This window comes from Lactuca virosa, chromosome 5 (genome assembly GCF_052849685.1).
Source record: "Lactuca virosa cultivar CGN04683 chromosome 5, Lactuca_virosa_CGN04683_v6, whole genome shotgun sequence".
Classification (NCBI taxonomy): Eukaryota; Viridiplantae; Streptophyta; class Magnoliopsida; order Asterales; family Asteraceae; genus Lactuca; species Lactuca virosa.
The window spans coordinates 401,906,811-401,931,325 of NC_136430.1; the positions used below are offsets into that span (position 1 = coordinate 401,906,811).

The 24,515-nt window shown below is 41.4% G+C and overlaps 1 protein-coding gene across 1 annotated transcript; it reads left to right on the forward strand.

Annotated features, from left to right (window-relative positions):
• The first annotated feature begins 2,097 nt into the window (after window positions 1-2,097).
• Window positions 2,098-4,730, forward strand: LOC145111149 (L-type lectin-domain containing receptor kinase V.9-like). The gene has a single exon (XM_079047444.1). The coding sequence runs from the start codon at window positions 2,339-2,341 to the stop codon at window positions 4,361-4,363; it is 2,025 nt and encodes a 674-aa protein (XP_078903570.1). The 5' UTR covers window positions 2,098-2,338; the 3' UTR covers window positions 4,364-4,730.
• Window positions 4,731-24,515: the final 19,785 nt, after the last annotated feature.

Here is a 24,515-nt window from a genome sequence, read left to right on the forward strand (position 1 = left end):
TTATGTGTTAAAATGTTTTTGTAGGATCTTACGATCCGATTCGATCTTACGATTACGATCTTGTAAAACGGAAAAGACTAAACTGTACAAATGGTCCCTGTGGTTAGCTGAAAATTGCCACTTTGGTCAAAAAATGTTTGGACTAGCACCAGTGGTCCAAAACTTTCATTTTGTTGCAAGTTTTGTCCGTTTTGTTTTGACTTTTTTTGAAATGACGAGTTTGCCCTTTGTATATTCAAATTTTATTTTATTTTTATTACAATAAGCAAAAAAAATCGTGTTGTGTTATCTTCCTCCCCCCCCCTCTACTTTAAACACACTCAAACCCTCGTTTTTCCCGCACCAGCGAGGACTTCTCCGATGCCACCCATTTTGCTGCCTTCTTTAAATGTCACCACCACCGCCTATTTATACCACCAGCACATGTCAAAATCACAACCACTACAGTTCAACACCACCATAACCATCAATTTTCCGGTAGAGACAAAAACACACTCGATTTTCCGGCAAAGACTAAAAAAACCCTCCGATCTGAAAACACACTCATCTTTAGCCCCCCATCGTCACCGAAGTTATCACCCTCTTTCTCCGGTCGTTTAAGATCACTAAGACCCTTCGTCAGAGTCGTCGATCTAGAAACCCTTCGACGAAATCGTCACCACCACCACTAGCCAACACCACCACCGTTGTTGAACCTCTTTGAAAACCCTTCGATGTCGAAAACCATCCGATTTAAAAGCCTTCGTCACCCAGAGAATAACCGATGGAGAAGAACCAAGATCTGAAAGATGTAGGGTTTTCTGAGGAAGATAGAACAGGAGAGAGAGAGAGAGACAGATTTTCCTTTGAGGGTTTTCACATTTGCGTTAGGGTTTCATGACAGCAGTTACAACACTTGTGGTCGAGGGTTTCTTAGTAGGGAAGATGAAGGTGATGCTAGGAACCGCTAGATCTGGGCAGACACATCAACGATATCAGTTTCCATATACCGGAGTCGTTGAAGTCATTCTCGTACCAGACGTCAGAGTCGCCGCCTCGCTGGAGTCACCACTGTCTTTCTTTCTCTGTTCGTCTTCTCCGGTGGCCGTTATTTGTTCTCCGATGGTTATTTCAAGTCAAGACTAGGCTTTATGTGGAAAAATCGATGGATTTGAGAGAGGGAGAGATAGAGAGAGAGAGTGTGTGTGTGAGAGAGAGAGAGAGAGAATAGAAAGAGAAAGAGATAGATTATTCTAAGAATTTTGTTCTGCGGTGGTTATTTCAAAAATAATTGTTTTTTGTTTTTTTTAATTATTGCAATATAAAAGAAATAAAAAAGTATGAGGGATAAATTCGTCATTATAAAAAAGTTAAAACCAAAATGGACTAAAGTCACAACAAAATAAAAGGTTTGGACTTCTGGTGCTAGTCCAAACCTTTTTGGAACAAAATTTCAATTTTCAGCTAACCACATGGATGGAAAAAGATCATATATAGCATTCTTGATTTGGCTTGTAGATTAAAGAAATGAGAGACGCGTTGCAGCCTCTCAAAGTATTACCGGTGGACTCAAAATGTTTAAGAGCTTTAATAAGACCTTGCAATACATCCCAAAAATCCTTTACAAAATTTAAACATGAACCCATCGCCCGATGCTTTTTAACTAGCAGAAGTCCAAATAGCATTCTTGATTTAATTCTTAATCTAATTTTGATATTTCATAATTATAAATGAAAAAATTAAATATGTTCCTACATTTTGTTTCTAATTTATTCTTATCTATTAAATGTAGCTAATTTATTCTTATCTATTTAAAATGATTACAAATATATAAATTTAAAATATCAATTAAATTTAAATTAAATTGAATGATAATAAAACAAAAAATAGAAAAATATTTAATTTCTTTTATAAATGGGTTTCAGTTCTTTTTCACTTATAACTTTTAGTGATAGCAGGGGACCTACAATCAATCAACGAACCTCAAATCTATCGATACATTATTAAAATAACATGCTGGGATATAAACAAACTCCACAATTAGTGGGTGCATTTTAAAGTGTCGTTAAATTCATTAAAGTTACCAAACAATATCCATTACTAATACTTTATTAAATTTCAAAAAGATAACATTTTCCCTTCAAATTGCATCAAATGAATCCAAATTGGCTGCGTTGGAGGGCTTGGAGCATCGACAGGTCAAACCAAATGAGTTCCCTTGTTTTGATCATCCCGACGGCGGCGGCGAAGAGAAGAGATCCCTTTCACCAAACCACCTACCGATCCAAATCATAAGAACCTAACAATCAATAATCTTTAACTTTCCCAACTATTCACAACCGTTTTCGAAGCTTTATCTATGATATTGATCCAACCCCGTGTTCTTCTACTGCTGCTTCTCCTCGCCGGAGCAGCAGGAACCACTATTTCTGCCGCCGACGATGGTTTCTCCTTCCTGTTCGACGATTCACAGCTTGATGGTGTACGAGAGATCCAGTCAGATGGCCGAGTGGTTCACACCAACGACACCGAGATGTTCGGTGTCGGTCACACCTTCTACTCTCGCCCTTTCCGGTTCAAAAACTCGACTACCGGCGACGCTTTCTCGTTCTCCACCTCTTTCGTTTTTGGAATCATACCGGAAAATCCTCTTTTCACGTTCCACGGCATGACTTTTGCGATTGCTCCGTCGAAAGAAGTGATTGATGCATCGTCTTCGCAGCATCTCGGACTCTTTAACCGGACAAACGACGGAAACGCCTCAAATCACGTCGTCGCCATCGAACTCGACACTTTTAGAAACCTCGAACTTGGCGACATGGACGGCAACCATGTGGGTCTTGATATAAACAGTATAGTATCGGTTTTAGCTGCAACAGCAGGGTATTACGAAAATGGAGTTTTTCAAAACTTAACTCTTGCTAGTTCGCGAGAAATACGAGCTTGGATCGATTACGATGGTGTCAAGAAAACCATAGACGTCACACTAGCTCCTCTTCCCCTCAAAAAACCTGAAAAACCTCTCGTATCTTGGAAGAAAGATCTATCTCCTTTTTTACTCGAAGAAATGTACGTTGGATTCACTTCAGCGACTGGGGTTCTTCTTCAGAGGTTTTACGTCGTCGGTTGGAGTTTTCAGATGAACGGCGAAGCTCAAGAAATCGATATATCGAAGGTCCCACGCTTATCTCTCAAGAAAAAATCAACTAAAAAGAAGACAATGGGTTTAGCAATTGGGTTATCTTTAGGTGGATTACTGGTTCTTTCATTAATTTCACTTGTGGCGTTCGTTTTGTTCCGAAGAAGAAAACGTAAATTCGCAGAAGTTCTTGAAAGTTGGGAGGTTCAGTACGGACCTCACAGGTTTTCCTACAAAGATCTTTACACCGCCACAAAAGGGTTTAAAGAAAGTGAGCTCCTCGGAAAAGGTGGTTTTGGTCAGGTCTACAAAGGGACTTTGCCGGACATAGGAGCTCAGGTCGCCGTGAAGAAGATCTGGCATGAATCCGGCCAAGGAATGAAGGAATTTGTGGCGGAGATAGCCACCATAGGGCGGTTGCGACACCCAAATTTGGTAAGACTTCTTGGGTATTGTCGACGAAAAGGCGAATTGTTTCTTGTATATGATTATATGCCGAATACTAGTTTAGATAACTTCATATTCAGTTCGAATCCCGAATTCACTTTAACATGGAAACAAAGGGTTAAAATCATTATCGATGTAGCCGAAGCTTTAGCTTATTTGCATGAAGAATGGTGTGAAGTTATAATCCATCGGGATATCAAAGCAAGCAATGTGTTACTAGACGCCGATTTGAACGGAAAATTAGGCGATTTTGGGCTCGCGAGATTCGGCAACAACAATGGAACCGATGCAAAAACGACCCATTTAGCTGGAACTTTAGGGTACATAGCACCTGAATTGGCCAGAAAAGGAAAAGCCACCACCGCAACCGACATTTTTGCTTTCGGAGCGTTTTGTTTGGAGGTTGTCTGTGGGCGGCGACCGGTGGAGTTGCAGGGGCGGCAAGAGGCGGTGATTTTGGTCGATTACGTGTTGGATTGTTGGTTTAAGGAGACACTCTCGCAAGCGGTTGACCCGAAACTGAAGGACGATTTGGATGTTGAGGAAATGGATTTGGTTTTGAAGGTGGGGTTGCTTTGTTCGCACTCCGTTCCGGCGGTGAGGCCGAGCATGTCGCAAGTTTTGAAATTTCTTACCGGAAAAGAGCCATTGCCGGCGGATTTCGATACTGTGTTGGAGATAAGAGATGACTACTCAGGTAGACTTGGTGAAGCCTCTTCGAGTGCTTACTTTTCACAAATACAATACTCAACGGCGTCGGCGCCTATCACTGAATCGTTCATGTCCTCCGGCCGGTGATCTGCATTAACACGTATGTAAAATGTATTTTATTTTATTTATTTATTTTGTCACCATTGGTATTGTTGATGGTAAATATAAAATTGCATTGAGGGCCAAGTGTGTTGGGATACAGCCAAAAGCAAAGGTGGGTGGTGCCATGGTGGGGGGTGGGATTTAGTTGAAAAAGGAAATGATAGGGAGTGTAGACTTTGATGTCTACTTGTCCTTTTTCGAATAGGCGCATTGGTATGGAAATCATGTTGTAAAATGAAAACGTATTTAGGTTTGTTTAAGAATGAAAAGTACGCAAAAACATGGTTGTTTCTAATTCAAGAAAAAACCATGGAACTCACAAGATTGACAAATGCATGACGTTATTTTTTTATTTGTTGAGAAACACGAGTTATTTGAAAAAAAAAATACTACAAACACAAAAAACAAGCCATTATAACGGATCCGGAACCTGGAAAAAAAAATTAGGGTGTCGAAAAAATTCTTTCTAAGTTTGACCAAAATGGTGGGTGTAAGGGTCAACGTCCTAGGCAGGTAGCAGTGTTAAAATACGCATATCGAAGTTCCGGATAATAGGGTACAATATCCGTTTCCGAAATTTCAAATATGGATTCGGATTGCAACTCGAATATCAGAAAATTTCATATTTTTTCATTATTAACCAAATAAATTTAAAACATAATTAGTACAAAATATACTACAATACTGATAAACATAAACACTTTAAAGTTTTGAATACCAAATAAATAGCGATTATCTTAAACGATTTACGTAGCATTCTTCCTCTTTATTATAAAATGGGTATTTTGTGTCTGCTTAGTAAAAATATTCTTATATCTAACAATATCTAAATCAAAAAATTTATAAACAGAAATTAGCTTGTTAATGTCAAATAACCAAAAAATAATAAAAGATTTTTTTGAAGGTATCATTGTTAATTTTATTCTTAGTAAAGTTTAGTACTTTTCAAGTAACCATTACAAGTAAATAATTATATCGGACTTTTGGTTCTAAATGATTTACACAAGAACAGAGAACTTGGGTACATAAATCGCATAAATGGAGCTTGTGTTACTATGTCCATATAAAATCTAGTTAGAGAAGGTTTATAAACAATTAAATTGATCTCTACTATAAATTATAGTGGTGTATACATGTATATTATAGAGACGGGAACAATATATAAAATTTTAAAATTTTAAAAATATTATTTTTCGGATAATTTCATTTCGGATTTTTGGATGCGAATAATTTTGAACATCCCTACTGGCAGGGGTGTTGAGGGTGTTGCCTCGCAGACCTGAAATTGAATTTTATTAGGAGAAAGTGTTATGTAAAAATGTATTTTGAAGTCAGCTTTTTGAATTATATGATAGTTTTGAAGTTGTGATATGTCCAAACGAGAATAAGATGGACAAAGATACCAAAACCAATAACCACTTGCCAATAGATTAGAGATGAACTAATGCTTAATGAGCTAACTTTGTTTAATTTAATTTTCTAACCTTAATTAGACTTTGGAGTAAATCGTTTGGACTTTGAAGTTTGGACTTATGTCCTAAGGCTTTTATAATGTTTTTCAAAAAGTTGCACCTATAAATAAAAAAATCAAAAAAAGTTCACATTAAAATATTGATGGATAGCGGAGGCATCCCTCCCTGGTGTACCGTAACACTATAACTACTAATTCACGCAATAAGGTTGTCGGGAGTCGACTCGATATCACCTCGGCACATCCGAGCTGGACTCGGCAAACACTGCGCCATCAACTCGACATGTTGAGTTCAATGGCCTAACTCTGACAGTTTTCTACTGATGAGAGAGATTTTTTTTTTCAAAATTCAAATTTATACCTGTTTTTTTTTTATAAAATTCAAACTTTTCACCTTCTTACAACCTTTATAAATACCAACAAGTCAACAACCACCTTATTTTATAACGCACAACAACCTTCAACTTTTCACTCAAACACTCCATATTTTGTGACAACATGGCTTCTCCATCCAACCTAAAAACTCCAACAAGAAGCCAAAAAAATACACAAAACACAACCACTTCAAACCCTTCTTCACCTACATTCTTCAAAATCAAAGTGATCGTCTTATATATTCACCTCCTAGTTACCATTACCATATATTCACCTCCTAGTTACCATTATCAATATGCATACTACACTCCACATCCTATTCATACCCAACTTCAACTGTAACATCCCGAAATTTCAGAAGTTCAATGAAGGGCCAAAAGTGTAAATAAAAGAAGAGACTCGACGAGTAGGTCTGCTTACTCGCCGAGTCGGAGCGGGATTCTGTCGCGGTTTTAGTGGCCAACTCGCCGAGTCGGCGGCTTGGACTCGACGAGTTGGTGCTGTAGAGAGAAAACCCTAATCCCGGGGGTTGTGCCCTATATAAAGAACATTATAACCCACCCTTAGCCTCTTTACTACCCTTTTGAGATCCAGAAACCCTAAAATCGAGTGAGCCTCCATTAATAGAGAGAATAGAGCTTTGGATGAGGAAATCTTGGAAAGGGGCTTGAAGATCAAGAGGCTTGCTGCAAAGGAGTGGTGTAGATCCGGGATCTACTTCAGTTGGAGCTTATATTGGAGGTAATAATCTGTTGCTTGGGCTCTTTTGCATCTAGATCTTTTATCATTTGAGATTTGGGGCATTTTTGGTATGATTGAGAGCTATTTCGAGTTAGAGGCTTAGATCTGAGGTTGCTACCTCAGATCTAGGCTTGTGATGGTCCAAAAGGTCATAAAGCTCATGTCTAAGAGTTGTTGGTGAAGCCCCCTAGTCCTTAACCCTAGCCCTAGAGTGTTTTGGGCCTATATCTCCTTAGTTTCACGTAAAGTTTGCCACTTTATGTGAGGGTTAGTCTGTAGAAGAGTGGATCTATGGATTGGAGCCCCTGCATGGTTCGAAAAGCCACTGTATGGATTGAGAACTGGAGAGACTCGGCGAGTCACATGGGTGTACTCGACGAGTTGTATGAACATGTGCATGGACTCGGCGAGTTGGAAGAACAACTCGGCGATTCTGTTGAAGATTGTCTTGGACTCGGCGAGTCTGGTCGTAAAACCCCAATCTCTTCTGGTTAAACCTCGAAGCAATGAGTCGGGAGGTGACTCGGTGAGTTGAGCAGGATGGGACTCGGAGATTGTTGGACTCGACGAGTCTTGGGGTGACTCGGCGAGTTGAGTCGTGTTCTAAGAGTTTTCAGAGTATAAGGACTCGACGAGTCAACGGGTTGACTCGGCGAGTAGAGTCAGTCATGAAGTTTGACTTTGGCCTGGACTTTGACTTTTACCTTCATGGGTGTTATGGTAATTGGTTATCTATGTCAATGGTCCATTGATGGCAATAGGTGTTGGGGTTTGGAGCAGTGCTTCGGGAGTGTGCTTTCGTGGTTCGGTTCTTCGTTTCAGGTGAGTTATCCTCACTGTACTCAAGGGTCTAAGGCACCAAGGCCGGCCCTTTGAATTGTTGTTTAGAGCTTGTTATGCTTATGTGATGATATGCTTGCTAGTATCCTGGTAGATAGGATAATGATATGATGTTATGCTCTGTTAGCTTAGTATCCTGGAGGATAAGGTAGTTAAGTGATGGCAAGTTTTGTTGGATCAGCACCCTGGTAGTTGGGTAGTGGTTATATTTATAGACCTGTAGTTGGTCTTGCCTTATGTACGCTGGTAGGAGGTTACCTGTGGGATATGTATGTTGAGCAGTAGCAGAAGGTATTCCACCCCGGTAGGATGATAGGGCCCTAGTATGTTGGTTCTGTAGAGTGTTATGTGGTTGCCTGTGATGTGTGCATGGTTGCTAGTGTAGGGGCATTCCAACCCGATGTTTGTGGGCCAGGAGTATTCCATCCAGGTAGGATGATTGGACTCGTAGTAGGTTGGCATTCCAACCCGATGGTTGAGGGGCCTGGGGTATTCCATCCTGAGGGATGATTGGACCCATAGTAGTAGTTATTGTATGTATAGGAAGTGGGGCATTCCAACCCGATGGTTGTGGGCCAGAAGTATTCCATCCCGGTAGGATGATTGGACTCATAGTATGTTGGCATTCCAACCCGATGGTTGAGGGGCCTGGGGTATTCCATCTTGCGAGATGATTGGACCCATAGTAGTTATTGTTGTACATATAGGTGTATGGGCATTCCAACCCGATGGTTGTGGGCCGAGAGTATTGCATCCCGGTAGGATGATTGGGCTCGTAGTATGTAGGCATTCCAACCCGATGGTTGAGGGCCAGGGGTATTCCAACCGGAAGGTTGATTGGACCCATAGTATGTTGTTCTTATCATCCGCAGACTGATGGACAGAGTGAGAGGACCATTCAGACATTGGAAAACATGTTGAGAGCCTGCGTCATCGATTTCGGCGCTTCATGGGACACTCATCTTCCTTTGGTTGAATTTTCCTACAACAACAGCTACCATACCAGCATCAAGGTTGCGCCGTTTGAAGCCCTCTATGGCCGAAAGTGCAGATCCCCTTTGTGCTGGGTTGAGGTGGGTGACACGCAGCTAGCCAGGGGTCAAGCCCCCGACAGTACTCTCACTGGTCCTGAGATCATCCGAGAAACAACTGAGAAAATTATACAAATCCGAGAACGACTGAAAGCCTCACGAGTAGACAAAAGAGTTATGCCGATAAGAGACGAAAACCCTTGGAGTTCCAGGTTGGTGACCGCGTCCTTCTGAAGGTCTCACCCTGGAAAGGCATGATACGCTTTGGGAAGCGTGGAAAGCTAAACCCAAGGTATATTGGACCGTTCGAAATCCTTGCTAGGATCGGTCCCGTGGTATACAAACTTCAGTTACCCCGAGAGCTCAGCAACATCCATCCTGTCTTCCACGTGTCGAATCTAAAGAAGTGTATGTTCGATGAGACACTTGTGATGCCTCTCGACGAGATTGAAATCAACGAGAACCTCAACTTCGTGGAAGAACCTGTCGAAATCATGGATCGGGAAGTCAAACGAACGAAACAAAGTCGCATCCCGATAGTGAAGGTTCGCTGGAATGCCAAGCGGGGACCTGAATTCACTTGGGAGCGCGAAGAACAGATGAAACAGAAATATCCGCATCTCTTTCCTAATCCATGATTTGTATCCAATGTTCGAATTTCGGGACGAAATTCCCTCTAACGGGGGGATGATGTGACAACCCGAAACTTTGTCCGTTTCCGTTACGCGAGTTTCGTTAATAAAATTTCAAATTTGTTAACTTTTCCGTCAAACTTTTTGGTTTAGAAAATAATCTAGTTATATTTAATTAAACTATTTACGAGTTGGAACCAAAAATCGCGCGGAAACCCGAATATCTCGAAAAATCAAGCATTTGCGGTCTAAATGAGATTACGACCGTAAACGTGTTTACGGACGTAAACTCGTTTACGACCGTAAACCTGTTTACGGTCAGTGAAGAGTGGACCCCCCACAACACCCCTATAAATACGATGCCTCCACCTTCATTAGAACATTTCTGGCAAAAAACTCTCTCCTTCTCTCTCTAAGAACCTTAACCGTAAACACTCAAAACGCCTTCAAACTTCGGAATTCATCGAGAAACCGCGTTTGGAGTCACTTTGGAACGCCTGGAAACGATTATCTCTTCGAAATCAGCAAGCAGAACCATTTTCTTGAGTTTACGGTCAACCTTCAAGAACCGTAAACCCTGTTCTTGAGTTTACGGTCCAACCTTCAGAAATCGTAAACTCTGTTCTTGAGTTTACGGTCCAAGCCTTCTGAAACCGTAAACTCTGTTCTTGAGTTAACGGTACAAGCCTTCTGAAACCGTAAACTCTGTTCTTGAGTTTACGGTCCAAGCCTTCAGAAACCGTAAACTCCTCTTCGACCGTAAACACCATTTTGGTGGTGTTTTTGACTGAAAACTCACCTTCTTCGATTCGATCAAGTCCCGGTAACATTCCTCAACCGAATTCAAGTGTACCTATAACACGTTATCTAACGAAATCGCTAATTTAGATACATATACGTATTTATTTGATAATAGGATTCCGTTAAGTGTCGCGTGCAACAACTCGAGGATCTTCATTTCAGTCAGCAATTTCACCACAAGAACTGTGAGTTCATACCCCTACATTTTTCCATATTTTCAATGTTTTCAGGGGGGAATACAAGCTAAACATAAATGTTTTCAAAACTTATGCAAATCTCATACTTTAACCCTTTTGTACTGTGTTGAGCATAAGGGACGTTTTCACAAAATTTTGCATAGTTTTTCGGACTCGCTATTCACTACATTATACATGCAAACTATAATCGGTATAGTTTGGGATTTTTCTAAAACATATCAAGTATGGAAACTTTCACTACTAAATATATGTGCTGAAACAGAAACCGTTTACAGTTTACATCACTACTTTATCATGGTATTCATAACTGAAATTATCACTATATACGGTATATATACGGATTTTCACTATGGTAGAACGCTACTACACTACATGTAAACTAGATTGTACGATACTATGAGGCGCTACTTCACTACTGTACCCTTAGGTGTACAGGGATAAATCCTACCACTGTATAACCAGAGTCTCCTGGAGGGAGAGCGTGAGATTTATGAATAGATCTATTCGGGACTGACAATCCCACATCTGGACTGCTAGCTACAGTTAGGCGGGCACGCCTGAGATGTACAAATGTCATTTAACTCGACGCCTGAAGAACGTTGGAAAGGTCTCTAATCATATCAAGCATGGTTATACGACTCACAATATGTATAAATCACCTTTAGTTTACAACTTAACACTCTTCAACAGTTCTATTTTTACTAAATAGAACTGATACACGCTACGTATTCTGGCTAAGACCAGGGTTTTTCAAACAGAACCGTTTATGCAATGGTTTCACCTTTAAAATACTTGCACTTCATGATTAGTGCCTGTGTCTATTCAGGTGTATTACCTAAGACACACTCCTCACGATCATTGCTTAGCATTCTAAGTTTAAGTCTAGAAATAAATCCATATTCCTAGTTCGCTTAAACTAATGCTCTGATACCAACTGTGACATCCCCAGTTTCACGGCCAGAAAAGACCGATTTTGTTTATTCTTTATAAAAATCAGAGTACTTCTTTTAATAAAAATGTTGCGGAATTTGTTCCTAGTAAAACATGATAAACACGTTATCAAAGCATTTCCGAAGAAAATTATTTTTATTCATTTTAAAACATTTGGGATGTCATCGTCAATACAGAAACATAAGCATAAACAGAACTTACATTCATTATCACTAGTGATCTATATCTCCTTAATCTCTCAGTGTAATGTGACTTCATATCAACACCTGTGATATAAATAAACTGAGTGGGTCAGGTTGGGAAACCTGGTGAGTACATAGGGTTTTCAACCCACAATAATATAATTATTATGTTTAATCATCAAACAGTTAACCCAATTACCCATCCCCATTATCTTCTTTACTCTTAAGGGTCTACCCTAAGAATCAGCTATTTCTCATTCATTCATTCCTAAGGATTATCCTAAGGAATAGGTACGAAGTCCATCGTTGTCAACACATCTGTCAAGCACAGCTGCCAGTTCTATCACTTAGGCGCAGCTGCCATAATTGTGATATTCTATATGAGGTGCAGCTGCCAGTATTGTCCTTCGAGCACAACTGTTAGGGTTATCTCGTTTATTGACAGTATTGTTTCTGAGAGTCCACTCGCAATACATGTCAATGGGTTTTTAGAGTACACCGGTGAACACATCGTTCACAACACCTACAGGTTGCGAGCCTGCTAGTGTTCCACTGGACTGTCTAGAATAGTCTGTGGTTGTCATCTATACTCTGCTAGATGACGGGGCCAACATTTGGGAACAAGGCTTCTCACATCGTCCACCTCTCACCCTTACCTCATGGTCTATATCACCTCTCAACTCATCATCCAACTCATATTTCGTCTACCCATGTTTTACCCAACATATTACGTAGATATAAATACATATACAGTTTAAATCATATAAAACTTGTATAAAATCGTTCATCCAGCATAGATAGCAAGTATACAGATAATATGCACACATAACACGTATTTTATATAAAATACTTCATATCTATGTGTAAGATGAAAGGGACCATGCACTCACTTGAAAAGGTGGTGATTCCGAACTCAGACAGCGCTTCGCTTCTTAAAAATAATTTCCTTCGACGAAACCTAATATTATTACCACTAGAGTTTAGTCTATTATTCGTCGAGACTAATTAATAGTCTAGCTATTATTACTATTATATAAGCGTTAAACAATACTTATATAACCCATAATAATAGCCCAGGTACTTATTATAAGTTCCTAATAACGTTGTTATAATTAAATAAAAGCTATATTAAAAATAGCGTAGGCGTAGCTCACTTACAGCGGGTTTTATAGAAAACCGGGTTTTGCTTGGAGCAGCGTTCCTGAGCCGAAAAGCTCTTCTTCTCGGAGCCGTCGAGCACTCCAGGACTTCCGCCTCGTGCTAGGGAGGTTCCCTAGGCTTTTCGGGGGGTTTCGGGGCTAGAGAGAGGTTCTAGAGAGAAAGTAAAGAGAAGAAAGAATGGGAAAGGTGTGAAGAAAATGAGGGTTGGAGAGGTTCTATTTATAGGGTGAAAATGGCTGAACTTGGTGCCACATGTCACCATCTAGTGGCAAGACTTGGGGAGAAAGCAATGGCCAAGATTGTGCCACATCACCCATTTTCGCACAGCACACTTCTGACTTCTAAAATCCGTAACTTTCACATACGACCTCCGTTTTTGACGTTCTTTATATCCACGCGTAGGTAAAAATAATATCTACAACTTCCATTTTGACTCCGTCGGCTAATTCTCGACCGATCTTCAATTCAACAGTACGAGGAGATTATACTGTTAAATGTCCGCGTAAAATTCATAACTTCTACATACGGACTCTGCTTTCGTCCGTATTTTTACCGTTGAGTTCCTATTAATGAGATCTTCAATTCTCATTTAGGTCGCGTAGGCCAAAAACCGCTAGATCTAAAATTCGAGTGTCGGGTTGTGCACTGCTAAGCCAAATCTTAGAAAATTCATAACTTCCTCATACGAAGTCAGATTTGGGCGTTCTTTTTTTGTATGTTCTCGGTTTAACGTATACAACAACTTTTGTTTAGATTTCTAAGGCTAAAAAGTACTCTATCGTAAATTCACTATTTACGTCTCCCGGTGCCGTGCCGGTTTTGCCGTAAAACTTCGACGAGCCATAACTTCTTCGTTATAACTCGGATTTCGGCGTTCTTTATATGTACGGAACCCTTGAGACATATTCTACAACTTGGTTAAGATTATTTATTCTAAATAATCTTTCATAAAAAAACTCATTTTTGACGCTCATTGACTCTAAATTGACTAGCCCGAATCTGCGGGCGTTACAATTATCTCCCCCTTAGGATGATTACGTCCCGGAATCATCAACGAAACAGGGCAGTATAATCACTCCATACGTTATCTCTTCATTCTAGGTAATAATCGTAACTTCTATGTTTCTTCGAATGCGTATCTAATTCCTAGTCTTCTTGACTGCAAGCGGTGCTTGATCTTGCACCCGTTCTCTATGTCTTGTTACACTTTCAATCAGGGCCTTCATGTCACAAACTCGCTCTTTATCAAAGACTCCTTCTTCTTCTTAACAAACTTAAGATAAGTTTATTTGATTTCCACGATAGACCGATGGGTCACGTTCTAATGAACTCTCATCGTATGTTGCAACACTCAGACTCAGGTCTCTTAGATTCAAATTCCGGAATGGAATATGCTTTCCTTCATGTTCTAATGTGATATAATCACATTTTAACATGTAGCATTTCTAGCTACCAACTTCTTTAACTAGCGCGATACTTCTATTGACCGCTTCGATTATCTTTCACTTCAATCTTCTGGCTTAAGTTAGGTGCTACATCGAACTTGGTTCTCTGAACCATGTAACATAATCATCTTAGTCGGACTCAATCTGATATGACCACTAGGGTCGAAACAACAATCATCTTCTTAATCATTACCGAAACGATGGTAACGACATACTTGAATAAAACGGTATCATTTACTAGCTTCTTGGTAACCTTGTGACTTTCCCTGATCCAAGCGTGAGTCCTGTGCTTCCGGTAGTATAGGCCTCTACTACCTTTCACACCTACTCATACTCGTCCCAAGTATTGTCTCGCAGTTTATCTAAGTGACCATGCAAGAAAATCACACAATCATTCAACACATCAGATAACAAAACGAAGGTTTTATATTATTTCTTGAAACGATTACATAGGTGTTCAAGTTCACCCTAGATTATGCCTCTAATAGGCTACCCCTACGATACTATGGCTACTTCATAACTCGATCTTTGGATATCAAGCCTTCACTCTTGAAACCTTGCATTGTCAGTAGCTTCACCAAGGATCCTCTGGAATGCTCTTTCCTTCGGCTTTGGCGGCACATTCGGTCTCGCTACTTCATTTTTCTTCGGGCAGTCCCTAGACATGTGCCCCTTGTCTCTGCATCTGTAACATACTTTATCCCTATGTGTACAGTCCTTGGAATAGTGACCGATTCTTCCACACCTGTAACAAGTCACTTCTTCGTCGCATCCCTCATAGTGCTTCAGCGGTACATTTGGCGTTGTAGCCCTTATCGGACAATCTCTCTTGAAGTGTCCCTTTCCACTACACTTAAGGCAAACTTCCTCCTTGGTTGAGCACTTGGGGGCATAGTGACCAGTATTCCCGCATTTGAAGCAGGTCACTTCCTTATGGCATCCCCCGTTGTGTTTACTTCCATACTTGTAACACCATTTTGCTTCACCTCTTCCTCCTCCAGATAGTGAGAACATGTTGTTCTTGTTGGACCTTGAAGTTCCCTCAAATTTCCTCTTCTTGCCAACCTCAACCCAGATGGCTGCCTCAAGAGTAGGTGACTGGCGTACTGGCAGAGTAAGTTCGTTTTTACTTTGTTGAAGTAAACGCCTTGTTTCTTTCATTTGTTGATCCAACATCACCCGCACCATTGCCTGTCCTCCTGCCATCGTGATTGGCTCAGGAGTGGCTACTACAACAGGTATTTGCTCAATCACTGGGGGTTGATTCCTGTTTCCGTTCACGTTTCCGACTCCACTTCGGGTTCTTGCCATCTCGTTCTATACACCAAATCAGACGTTTGGGGCGAAACGACGAGAATTAAGATAGCAAAGATTTTATTTACGATCGACGTGTAAATCTCCCTATTACTTCGAAAAGTTACATGCCAATTCTAATACCGTAATTAAACGTTTAGAAATCTGAACACATAAAGTTTCCAGATCCGGTCGGCAACAGACCATAGATCCGATCATACATTTAGCATCATAAAGCATCATAAATCATTTAGCACATAAAAGCATGTTAGACATTTTACCTAAATAAGCTAGTGCCTGTGTCTATTCAGGTGTATTACCTAAGACACACTCCTCACGATCATTGCTTAGCATTCTAAGTTTAAGTCTAGAAATAAATCCATATTCCTAGTTCGCTTAAACTAATGCTCTGATACCAACTGTGACATCCCCATTTTCACGGCCAGAAAAGACCGATTTTGTTTATGCTTTATAAAAATCAGAGTACTTCTTTTAATAAAAATGTTGCGGAATTTGTTCCCAGTAAAACATGATAAACACGTTATCAAAGCATTTCCGAAGAAAATTATTTTTATTCATTTTAAAACATTTGGGATGTCATCGTCAATACAGAAACATAAGCATAAACAGAACTTACATTCATTATCACTAGTGATCTATATCTCCTTAATCTCTCAGTGTAATGTGACTTCATATCAACACCTGTGATATAAATAAACTGAGTGGGTCAGGTTGGGAAACCTGGTGAGTACATAGGGTTTTCAACCCACAATAATATAATTATTATGTTTAATCATCAAACAGTTAACCCAATTACCCATCCCCCTTATCTTCTTTACTCTTAAGGGTCTACCCTAAGAATCAGTTATTTCTCATTCATTCATTCCTAAGGATTATCCTAAGGAATAGGTACGAAGTCCATCGTTGTCAACACAGCTGTCAAGCACAGCTGCCAGTTCTATCACTTAGGCGCAGCTGCCATAATTGTGATATTCTATATGAGGCGCAGCTGCCAGTATTGTCCTTCGAGCACAACTGTTAGGGTTATCTCGTTTATTGACAGTATTGTTTCTGAGAGTCCACTCGCAATACATGTCAATGGGTTTTTAGAGTACACCGGTGAACACATCGTTCACAACACCTACAGGTTGCGAGCCTGCTAGTGTTCCACTGGACTGTCTAGAATAGTCTGTGGTTGTCATCTATACTCTGCTAGATGACGGGGCCAACATTTGGGAACAAGGCTTCTCACATCGTCCACCTCTCACCCTTACCTCATGGTCTATATCACCTCTCAACTCATCATCCAACTCATATTTCGTCTACCCATGTTTTACCCAACATATTACGTAGATATAAATACATATACAGTTTAAATCATATAAAACTTGTATAAAATCGTTCATCCAGCATAGATAGCAAGTATACAGATAATATGCACACATAACACGTATTTTATATAAAATACTTCATATCTATGTGTAAGATGAAAGGGACCATGCACTCACTTGAAAAGGTGGTGATTCCGAACTCAGACAGCGCTTCGCTTCTTAAAAATAATTTCCTTCGACGAAACCTAATATTATTACCACTAGAGTTTAGTCTATTATTCGTCGAGACTAATTAATAGTCTAGCTATTATTACTATTATATAAGCGTTAAACAATACTTATATAACCCATAATAATAGCCCAGGTACTTATTATAAGTTCCTAATAACGTTGTTATAATTAAATAAAAGCTATATTAAAAATAGCGTAGGCGTAGCTCACTTACAGCGGGTTTTATAGAAAACCGGGTTTTGCTTGGAGCAGCGTTCCTGAGCCGAAAAGCTCTTCTTCTCGGAGCCGTCGAGCACTCCAGGACTTCCGCCTCGTGCTAGGGAGGTTCCCTAGGCTTTTCGGGGGGTTTCGGGGCTAGAGAGAGGTTCTAGAGAGAGAGTAAAGAGAAGAAAGAATGGGAAAGGTGTGAAGAAAATGAGGGTTGGAGAGGTTCTATTTATAGGGTGAAAATGGCTGAACTTGGTGCCACATGTCACCATCTAGTGGCAAGACTTGGGGAGAAAGCAATGGCCAAGATTGTGCCACATCACCCATTTTCGCACAGCACACTTCCGACTTCTAAAATCCGTAACTTTCACATACGACCTCCGTTTTTGACGTTCTTTATATCCACGCGTAGGTAAAAATAATATCTACAACTTTCATTTTGACTCCGTCGGCTAATTCTCGACCGATCTTAAATTCAACAGTACGAGGAGATTATAATGTTAAATGTCCGCGTAAAATTCATAACTTCTACATACGGACTCTGCTTTCATCCGTCTTTTTACCGTTGAGTTCCTTTTAATGAGATCTTCAATTCTCATTTAGGTCGCGTAGGCCAAAAACCGCTAGATCTAAAATTCGAGTTTCGGGTTGTGCACTGCTAAGCCAAATCTTAGAAAATTCATAACTTCCTCATACGAAGTCAGATTTGGGCGTTCTTTTTTTGTATGTTCTCGGTTTAACGTATACTACAACTTTTGTTTAGATTTCTAAGGCTAAAAAGTACTCTATCGTAAATTCACTATTTACGTCTCCCGGTGCCATGCCGGTTTTGCCGTAAAACTTCGACGAGCCATAACTTCTTCGTTATAACTCGGATTTCGGCGTTCTTTATATGTACGGAACCCTTGAGACATATTCTACAACTTGGTTAAGATTATTTATTCTAAATAATCTTTCATAAAAAAACTCATTTTTGACGCTCATTGACTCTAAATTGACTAGCCCGGATCTGCGGGCGTTACACAAAACTTTTGGATGTAATTTAAACTAAGTTTCAAACTGATGTAAACATCTTTATTTAAGTATTCAATGTAATGGTTGTGTTGCTATGGTTGCTGTTATTCATTGGTTGTGATGCTATACATGACGTCCTCCGCCCCGGAACGTTTCCGCCATCGGTTTCGGGGTGTGACAGATTGGTATCAGAGCCCTTGTTTATAGCGAACTAGTATACCGAACCTTACGTGGTATACAACTATAAACACTAAGGGGCCTAAGTGCTCTACACTAAAAGTATACTTTCAAAATATAAAATATTTTTATAAAAAGTATACGAGCATGCATACATAACGAAATTCGTGTCGCTAGTAGGAAAGAACAAAAGTATTTGGATGCTGGAACACTGCGGTTAAACCTGGGCAGTTATGTAATCATGTCTAGGGTGAATATAACCTGATCAACTATATTCAGTCGAGACATGACCAACATGTGTTTGAGAGTGAATGTGGTGCTACAACAGGCCTAAAACTTACCAAAATCATCTCACATAAAATACTATAGGAGTATTTTCGCTAGAACCAAACTCAGTATAGAGATTCACTCTAAGTGTTGCTACCTCTTCTCCCTTAAGCGATAACTTACTTGTATTAGTAACCTTTCTGTGTTTATCGCTCGGTAGAATACTTTCATTATCAGGATGAGATATATTTTGTTTTTATATCTCGAGGACTTACCATCCTCTTCTTCCTGATTGTTTCTAGAACAAGATGCCTCCTCGACCAAGACCCATCAGAAGGAACGACGACACTCCGCCACCACCACCACCTCCTCAGTTCGACCCTATCATGTTTCAGGCTGCAGTTACCGCCGCCGTGACTGCAGCAATGGCACAAGTGAACGCTGGTGGAACTGGAGGTGGAACCGACCCTCAGAGACAAGATGGAAGTCAGGGACATCAAAAGGAGTGTTCCTACAAGGACTTCATGACTGCGAAACCTAAGTACTTCGACGGAAATGGAGGTGTCATCTCCCTGACTCGATGGTTCGAGAAGATCGAATCCATCTTCGAAATTTGCGTTTGTTCTGAAGCAAACAAGGTGAAGTTCGCCGCCTGCACCTTCACCGACAGAGCCTTGACCTGGTGGAATGGTCGAGTCAAAACCCTAACCCTGCCAGTGGCTAATGCCATGGGTTGGGAGAAACTAAAGGAGCTCATGCTCGTGGAGTACTGGCCAAGGGGCGAAGTGCAAAAGTTGGAGCACGAACTCTGGAACTTGAAGATGAAGGGTTCCGACATCGCTGCCAACACTGCTAGATTTTGTGATCTGGCACTTCTCTGTCCGGGAATGGTCACCCCGGAAAGCAAGAAAATCGAGAGGTACATCTGGGGGCTGACACAACCAACAAAAGGAAATGTCTTGGCTGCGAGGCCGACCACATTTGAAAGCGCCAAGGATCTGGCACAGACTCTGATCGATCATGGAATCGATCTGGATGAAGTGGCAGCTGTCTCTGAACCACAAAAGGAAAGCGGTGGGAAGAAGAAGAAGTTTGGTAACAAACGAAAGGGTCAGTCTTCGCAGGAGCCCTCCAAGAAACAAAAAATAGTGGCAGTTCATGCTGTTACTGCTCCTGCTGCTGCTCCCACTGCTGTTCCAACCACCTAATCCCCTACCGGTGGTTATGTTGGAAAACTACCTCTGTGCAACAAGTGTAACTTCCATCATCACGGACCCTGTCGTGAGCTGAGTTGCAACAGCTGTGGAAAGAAAGGACACACAGCTCGATACTGCAAGACACCAGCTCAACCAACCAACCAGGCTCCGGGAGTGGGCGCTGGTCAAACTTGTTATGGATGTGGAGAGACTGGGCACTTCAGGAGAAACTGCCCCAAGGCAACAACTGGTGGCAATACAGGGAGAGTTCTAGTGATGGGCCAGGAGGAAGCAGTTGATGATCCTACCGTTGTTACGGGTACGTTCCTCCTTGACAACTCTTATGCATGCATTCTCTTCGATTCTGATGCGGAGAGGAGTTTTGTTAGTCATACATTCAAACATCTAATCAAATGTAAATCCCAACCTCTAACCGAAACATTTACCGTCGAGATGGCTAACGGAAAGAAGGAGAGCACTAACGACATATTCATAGGCTGTACTCTTACTCTAGACAATTATTCGTTTCCCATCGACCTTATGCCTGTGTCCATCAAGAGTTTCGACGTCATTATCGGCATGGACTGGTTAAGCTCCAATCATGCTGATATTCTTTGCTTCGAGAAGGCTATCCGTCTCAATCTTCCCTCTGGCGAAACCCTCATGATTTACGGAGATAAGCCTAGCTCGAACCTCCGTATCATTTCGTGCATCAAAGCTCAGAAGTATCTGCGGAAGGAGTGCCATGCGTTCCTAGCTCATGTTGTCGACAAAACGCAAAAAGTTAAAGACTTTGAGAGCATCCCCGAAGTCTGCAACTTTCCTGACGTTTTCCCCGAAGATCTTCCAGGAATCCCTCCCGAGCGCCAAGTCGAGTTTCGTATCGACCTGATCCCCGGAGCTACTCCGGTAGCCAAATCTCCTTACCGTTTAGCACCAGCGGAAATGCAGGAATTATCCAGTCAGCTCAATGAGCTGATCAGCAAAGGATTCATAAGGCCGAGTTCCTCACCCTGGGGAGCTCCGATCTTATTTGTGAAAAAGAAAGATGGATCCTTTCGGATGTGCATTGACTACCGAGAGCTGAATAAGCTTACCATCAAGAACCGATATCCCTTACCCAGAATCGACGATCTCTTTGACCAACTTCAGGGAGCCAGTTATTTCTCAAAGATAGATCTAAGATCAGGGTACCATCAGTTGCGAGTTCATGAGAATGATGTGCCCAAAACAGCATTCCGAACTCGCTATGGACACTACGAGTTTGTAGTAATGCCCTTTGGTCTAACCAACGCACCGGCAGTATTCATGGACCTGATGAATCGGGTGTGCCACCCTTTCTTAGACAAGTTCGTGATTGTGTTCATCAACGATATACTTGTCTATTCGCGGAGTGAGGATGACCATAAACAACACTTAAGGCAGGTGTTGGAAACATTAAGGGCAGAAAAACTATACGCGAAATTCTCGAAGTGCGAATTCTGGATCAGGAAGGTAAATTTCCTAGGACACGTGATTAGCAAGGAAGGAATACACGTGGACCCTTCCAAGATCAAAGCGACTGAGAATTGGTCTGCACCAAAGACACCCACAGAAATCCGGCAATTCTTAGGTCTCACGGGCTACTATCGCAGATTCATCCAGAACTTCTCCAGAATCGCTAAGCCCTTAACTACCTTGACGCAAAAAGGGGTAACCTTTAATTGGGGAGTCAAGCAAGACACTGCGTTTCAAACATTGAAGCAGGCCCTGTGCAGCGCACCTATCTTGTCCCTGCCCGAAGGGACAGAAGACTTCGTGGTCTACTGCGATGCATCCAATCAGGGCCTAGGGTGTGTGCTCATGCAGAGAGGAAAGGTCATCGCCTATGCCTCGAGACAACTGAAAGTACACGAAGTCAACTACACAACGCACGACCTGGAGTTGGGAGCGGTGGTCTTCGCATTGAAGATATGGAGACATTATCTCTACGGAACCAAGTGCACTATCTTCACTGACCATAAAAGCCTACAACACATTTTCGATCAGAAGGAGCTGAACATGCGACAACGGCGTTGGGTCGAGCTACTCAGCGATTACGAGTGCAAAATCCGCTACCATCCCGGCAAGGCCAATGTGGTAGCAGACGCCCTCAGTCGAAAGGAGTATTCAGGACGTAAGGTGAAGGCACTAACAATAACCATCCATTCCCATCTATCCGCGCAAATCACGGAGGCTCAGCTGGAAGCCTTAAAACCCGAGAACGTGGCAAATGAGTCATTGCGGGGAATGGACAAGAACTTGGAGGTCAAAGGAGACGGAGTGTACTATTTCACGAACCGGATCTGGACCCCAAAGTTCGGCGGGTACAGAGAGGTTGTTATGAATGAGGCTCACAAGACAAAATACTCTGTTCATCCAGGTTCGGACAAGATGTACCTGGATCTCAAACAACTTTATTGGTGGCCAAACATGAAAGCGGAAATTGCTACCTTCGTGGGCAAGTGTCTGACTTGCGCCAAGGTGAAGGTCGAATATCAGAAGCCCTCAGGTCTACTTCAGCAGCCGAAAATACCTGAGTGGAAGTGGGAAAGGATAACCATGGATTTTATCACCAAGTTACCCAGATCTCCGAGTGGGCACGATGCCATCTGGGTAATTGTCGATCGATTAACGAAGTCCGCCCACTTCCTGCCAATCAAAGAAAACTTCAAGATGGAGAAACTCACACGGATCTACATTCAAGAGATAGTTCGCCTTCATGGTGTACCTGCATCCATTATCTCCGATCGAGATAGCAGGTTTACATCGAGGTTCTGGCAGTCACTACAGAAAGCTCTTGGAACTAAATTGGACATGAGCACGGCTTATCATCCGCAGACTGATGGACAGAGTGATAGGACCATTCAAACATTGGAAAACATGTTGAGAGCCTGCGTCATCGATTTCGGCGCTTCATGGGACACTCATCTTCCTTTGGTTGAATTTTCCTACAACAACAGCTACCATACCAGCATCAAGGTTGCGCCGTTTGAAGCCCTCTATGGCCGAAAGTGCAGATCCCCTCTGTGCTGGGCTGAGGTGGGTGACATGCAGCTAGCCAGGGGTCAAGCCCCCGACAGTACTCTCACTGGTCCTGAGATCATCCGAGAAACAACTGAGAAAATTATACAAATCCGAGAACGACTGAAAGCCTCACGAGTAGACAAAAGAGCTATGCCGATAAGAGACGAAAACCCTTGGAGTTCCAGGTTGGTGACCGCGTCCTTCTGAAGGTCTCACCCTGGAAAGGCATGATACGCTTTGGGAAGCGTGGAAAGCTAAACCCAAGGTACATTGGACCGTTCGAAATCCTTGCTAGGATCGGTCCCGTGGCATACAAACTTCAGTTACCCCGAGAGCTCAGCAACATCCATCCTGTCTTCCACGTGTCGAATCTAAAGAAGTGTCTGTCCGATGAGACACTTGTGATGCCTCTCGACGAGATTGAAATCAACGAGAACCTCAACTTCGTGGAAGAACCTGTCGAAATCATGGATCGGGAAGTCAAACGAACGAAACAAAGTCGCATCCCGATAGTGAAGGTTCGCTGGAATGCCAAGCGGGGACCTGAATTCACTTGGGAGCGCGAAGATCAGATGAAACAGAAATATCTGCATCTCTTTCCTAATCCATGATTTGTATCCAATGTTCGAATTTCGGGACGAAATTCCCTCTAACGGGGGGATGATGTGACAACCCGAAACTTTGTCCGTTTCCGTTACGCGAGTTTCGTTAATAAAATTTCGAATTTGTTAACTTTTCCGTCAAACTTTTTGGTTTAGAAAATAATCTAGTTATATTTAATTAAACTATTTACGAGTTGGAACCAAAAATCGCGCGGAAACCCGAATATCTCGAAAAATCAAGCATTTGCGGTCTAAATGAGATTACGACCGTAAACGTGTTTACGGACGTAAACTCGTTTACGACCGTAAACCTGTTTACGGTCAGTGAAGAGTGGACCCCCCACAACACCCCTATAAATACGATGCCTCCACCTTCATTAGAACATTTCTGGCCAAAAACTCTCTCCTTCTCTCTCTAAGAACCTTAACCGTAAACACTCAAAACGCCTTCAAACTTCGGAATTCATCGAGAAACCACGTTTGGAGTCACTTTGGAACGCCTGGAAACGATTATCTCTTCGAAATCAGCAAGCAGAACCATTTTCTTGAGTTTACGGTCAACCTTCAAGAACCGTAAACCCTGTTCTTGAGTTTACGGTCCAACCTTCAGAAACCGTAAACTCTGTTCTTGATATCTATGTTTCGTATAAATAATGTCTATGTTGTATTTTTTTAAGAGTCTTGTAATTTTATTTTCAAGTTATTGAAATTTTATTTTAAAAAAACAATTTGTTTAAATTGATTATTTTTATTTAAGTTAATTTTAGCTAAAAAGAAAAAAAAATGGCAAAAATGGCAAACCACGACCTCAAAATGACAAAGTTTTGAAAAAGTGTGATAAATCTTAGCTGACGTTTATGTGACAATAAAAAAGGTGTGCTGTCTAGCCTAAGGAGATGAAAAAAATGTCTACTTAACAACATTAACTAACACTAGACTTAAAAATA

Bases quoted from the DNA above. Each gene is read 5' to 3' on its own strand.
- LOC145111149 (XM_079047444.1), top strand. From the start codon at position 2,339: ATGATATTGATCCAACCCCGTGTTCTTCTACTGCTGCTTCTCCTCGCC.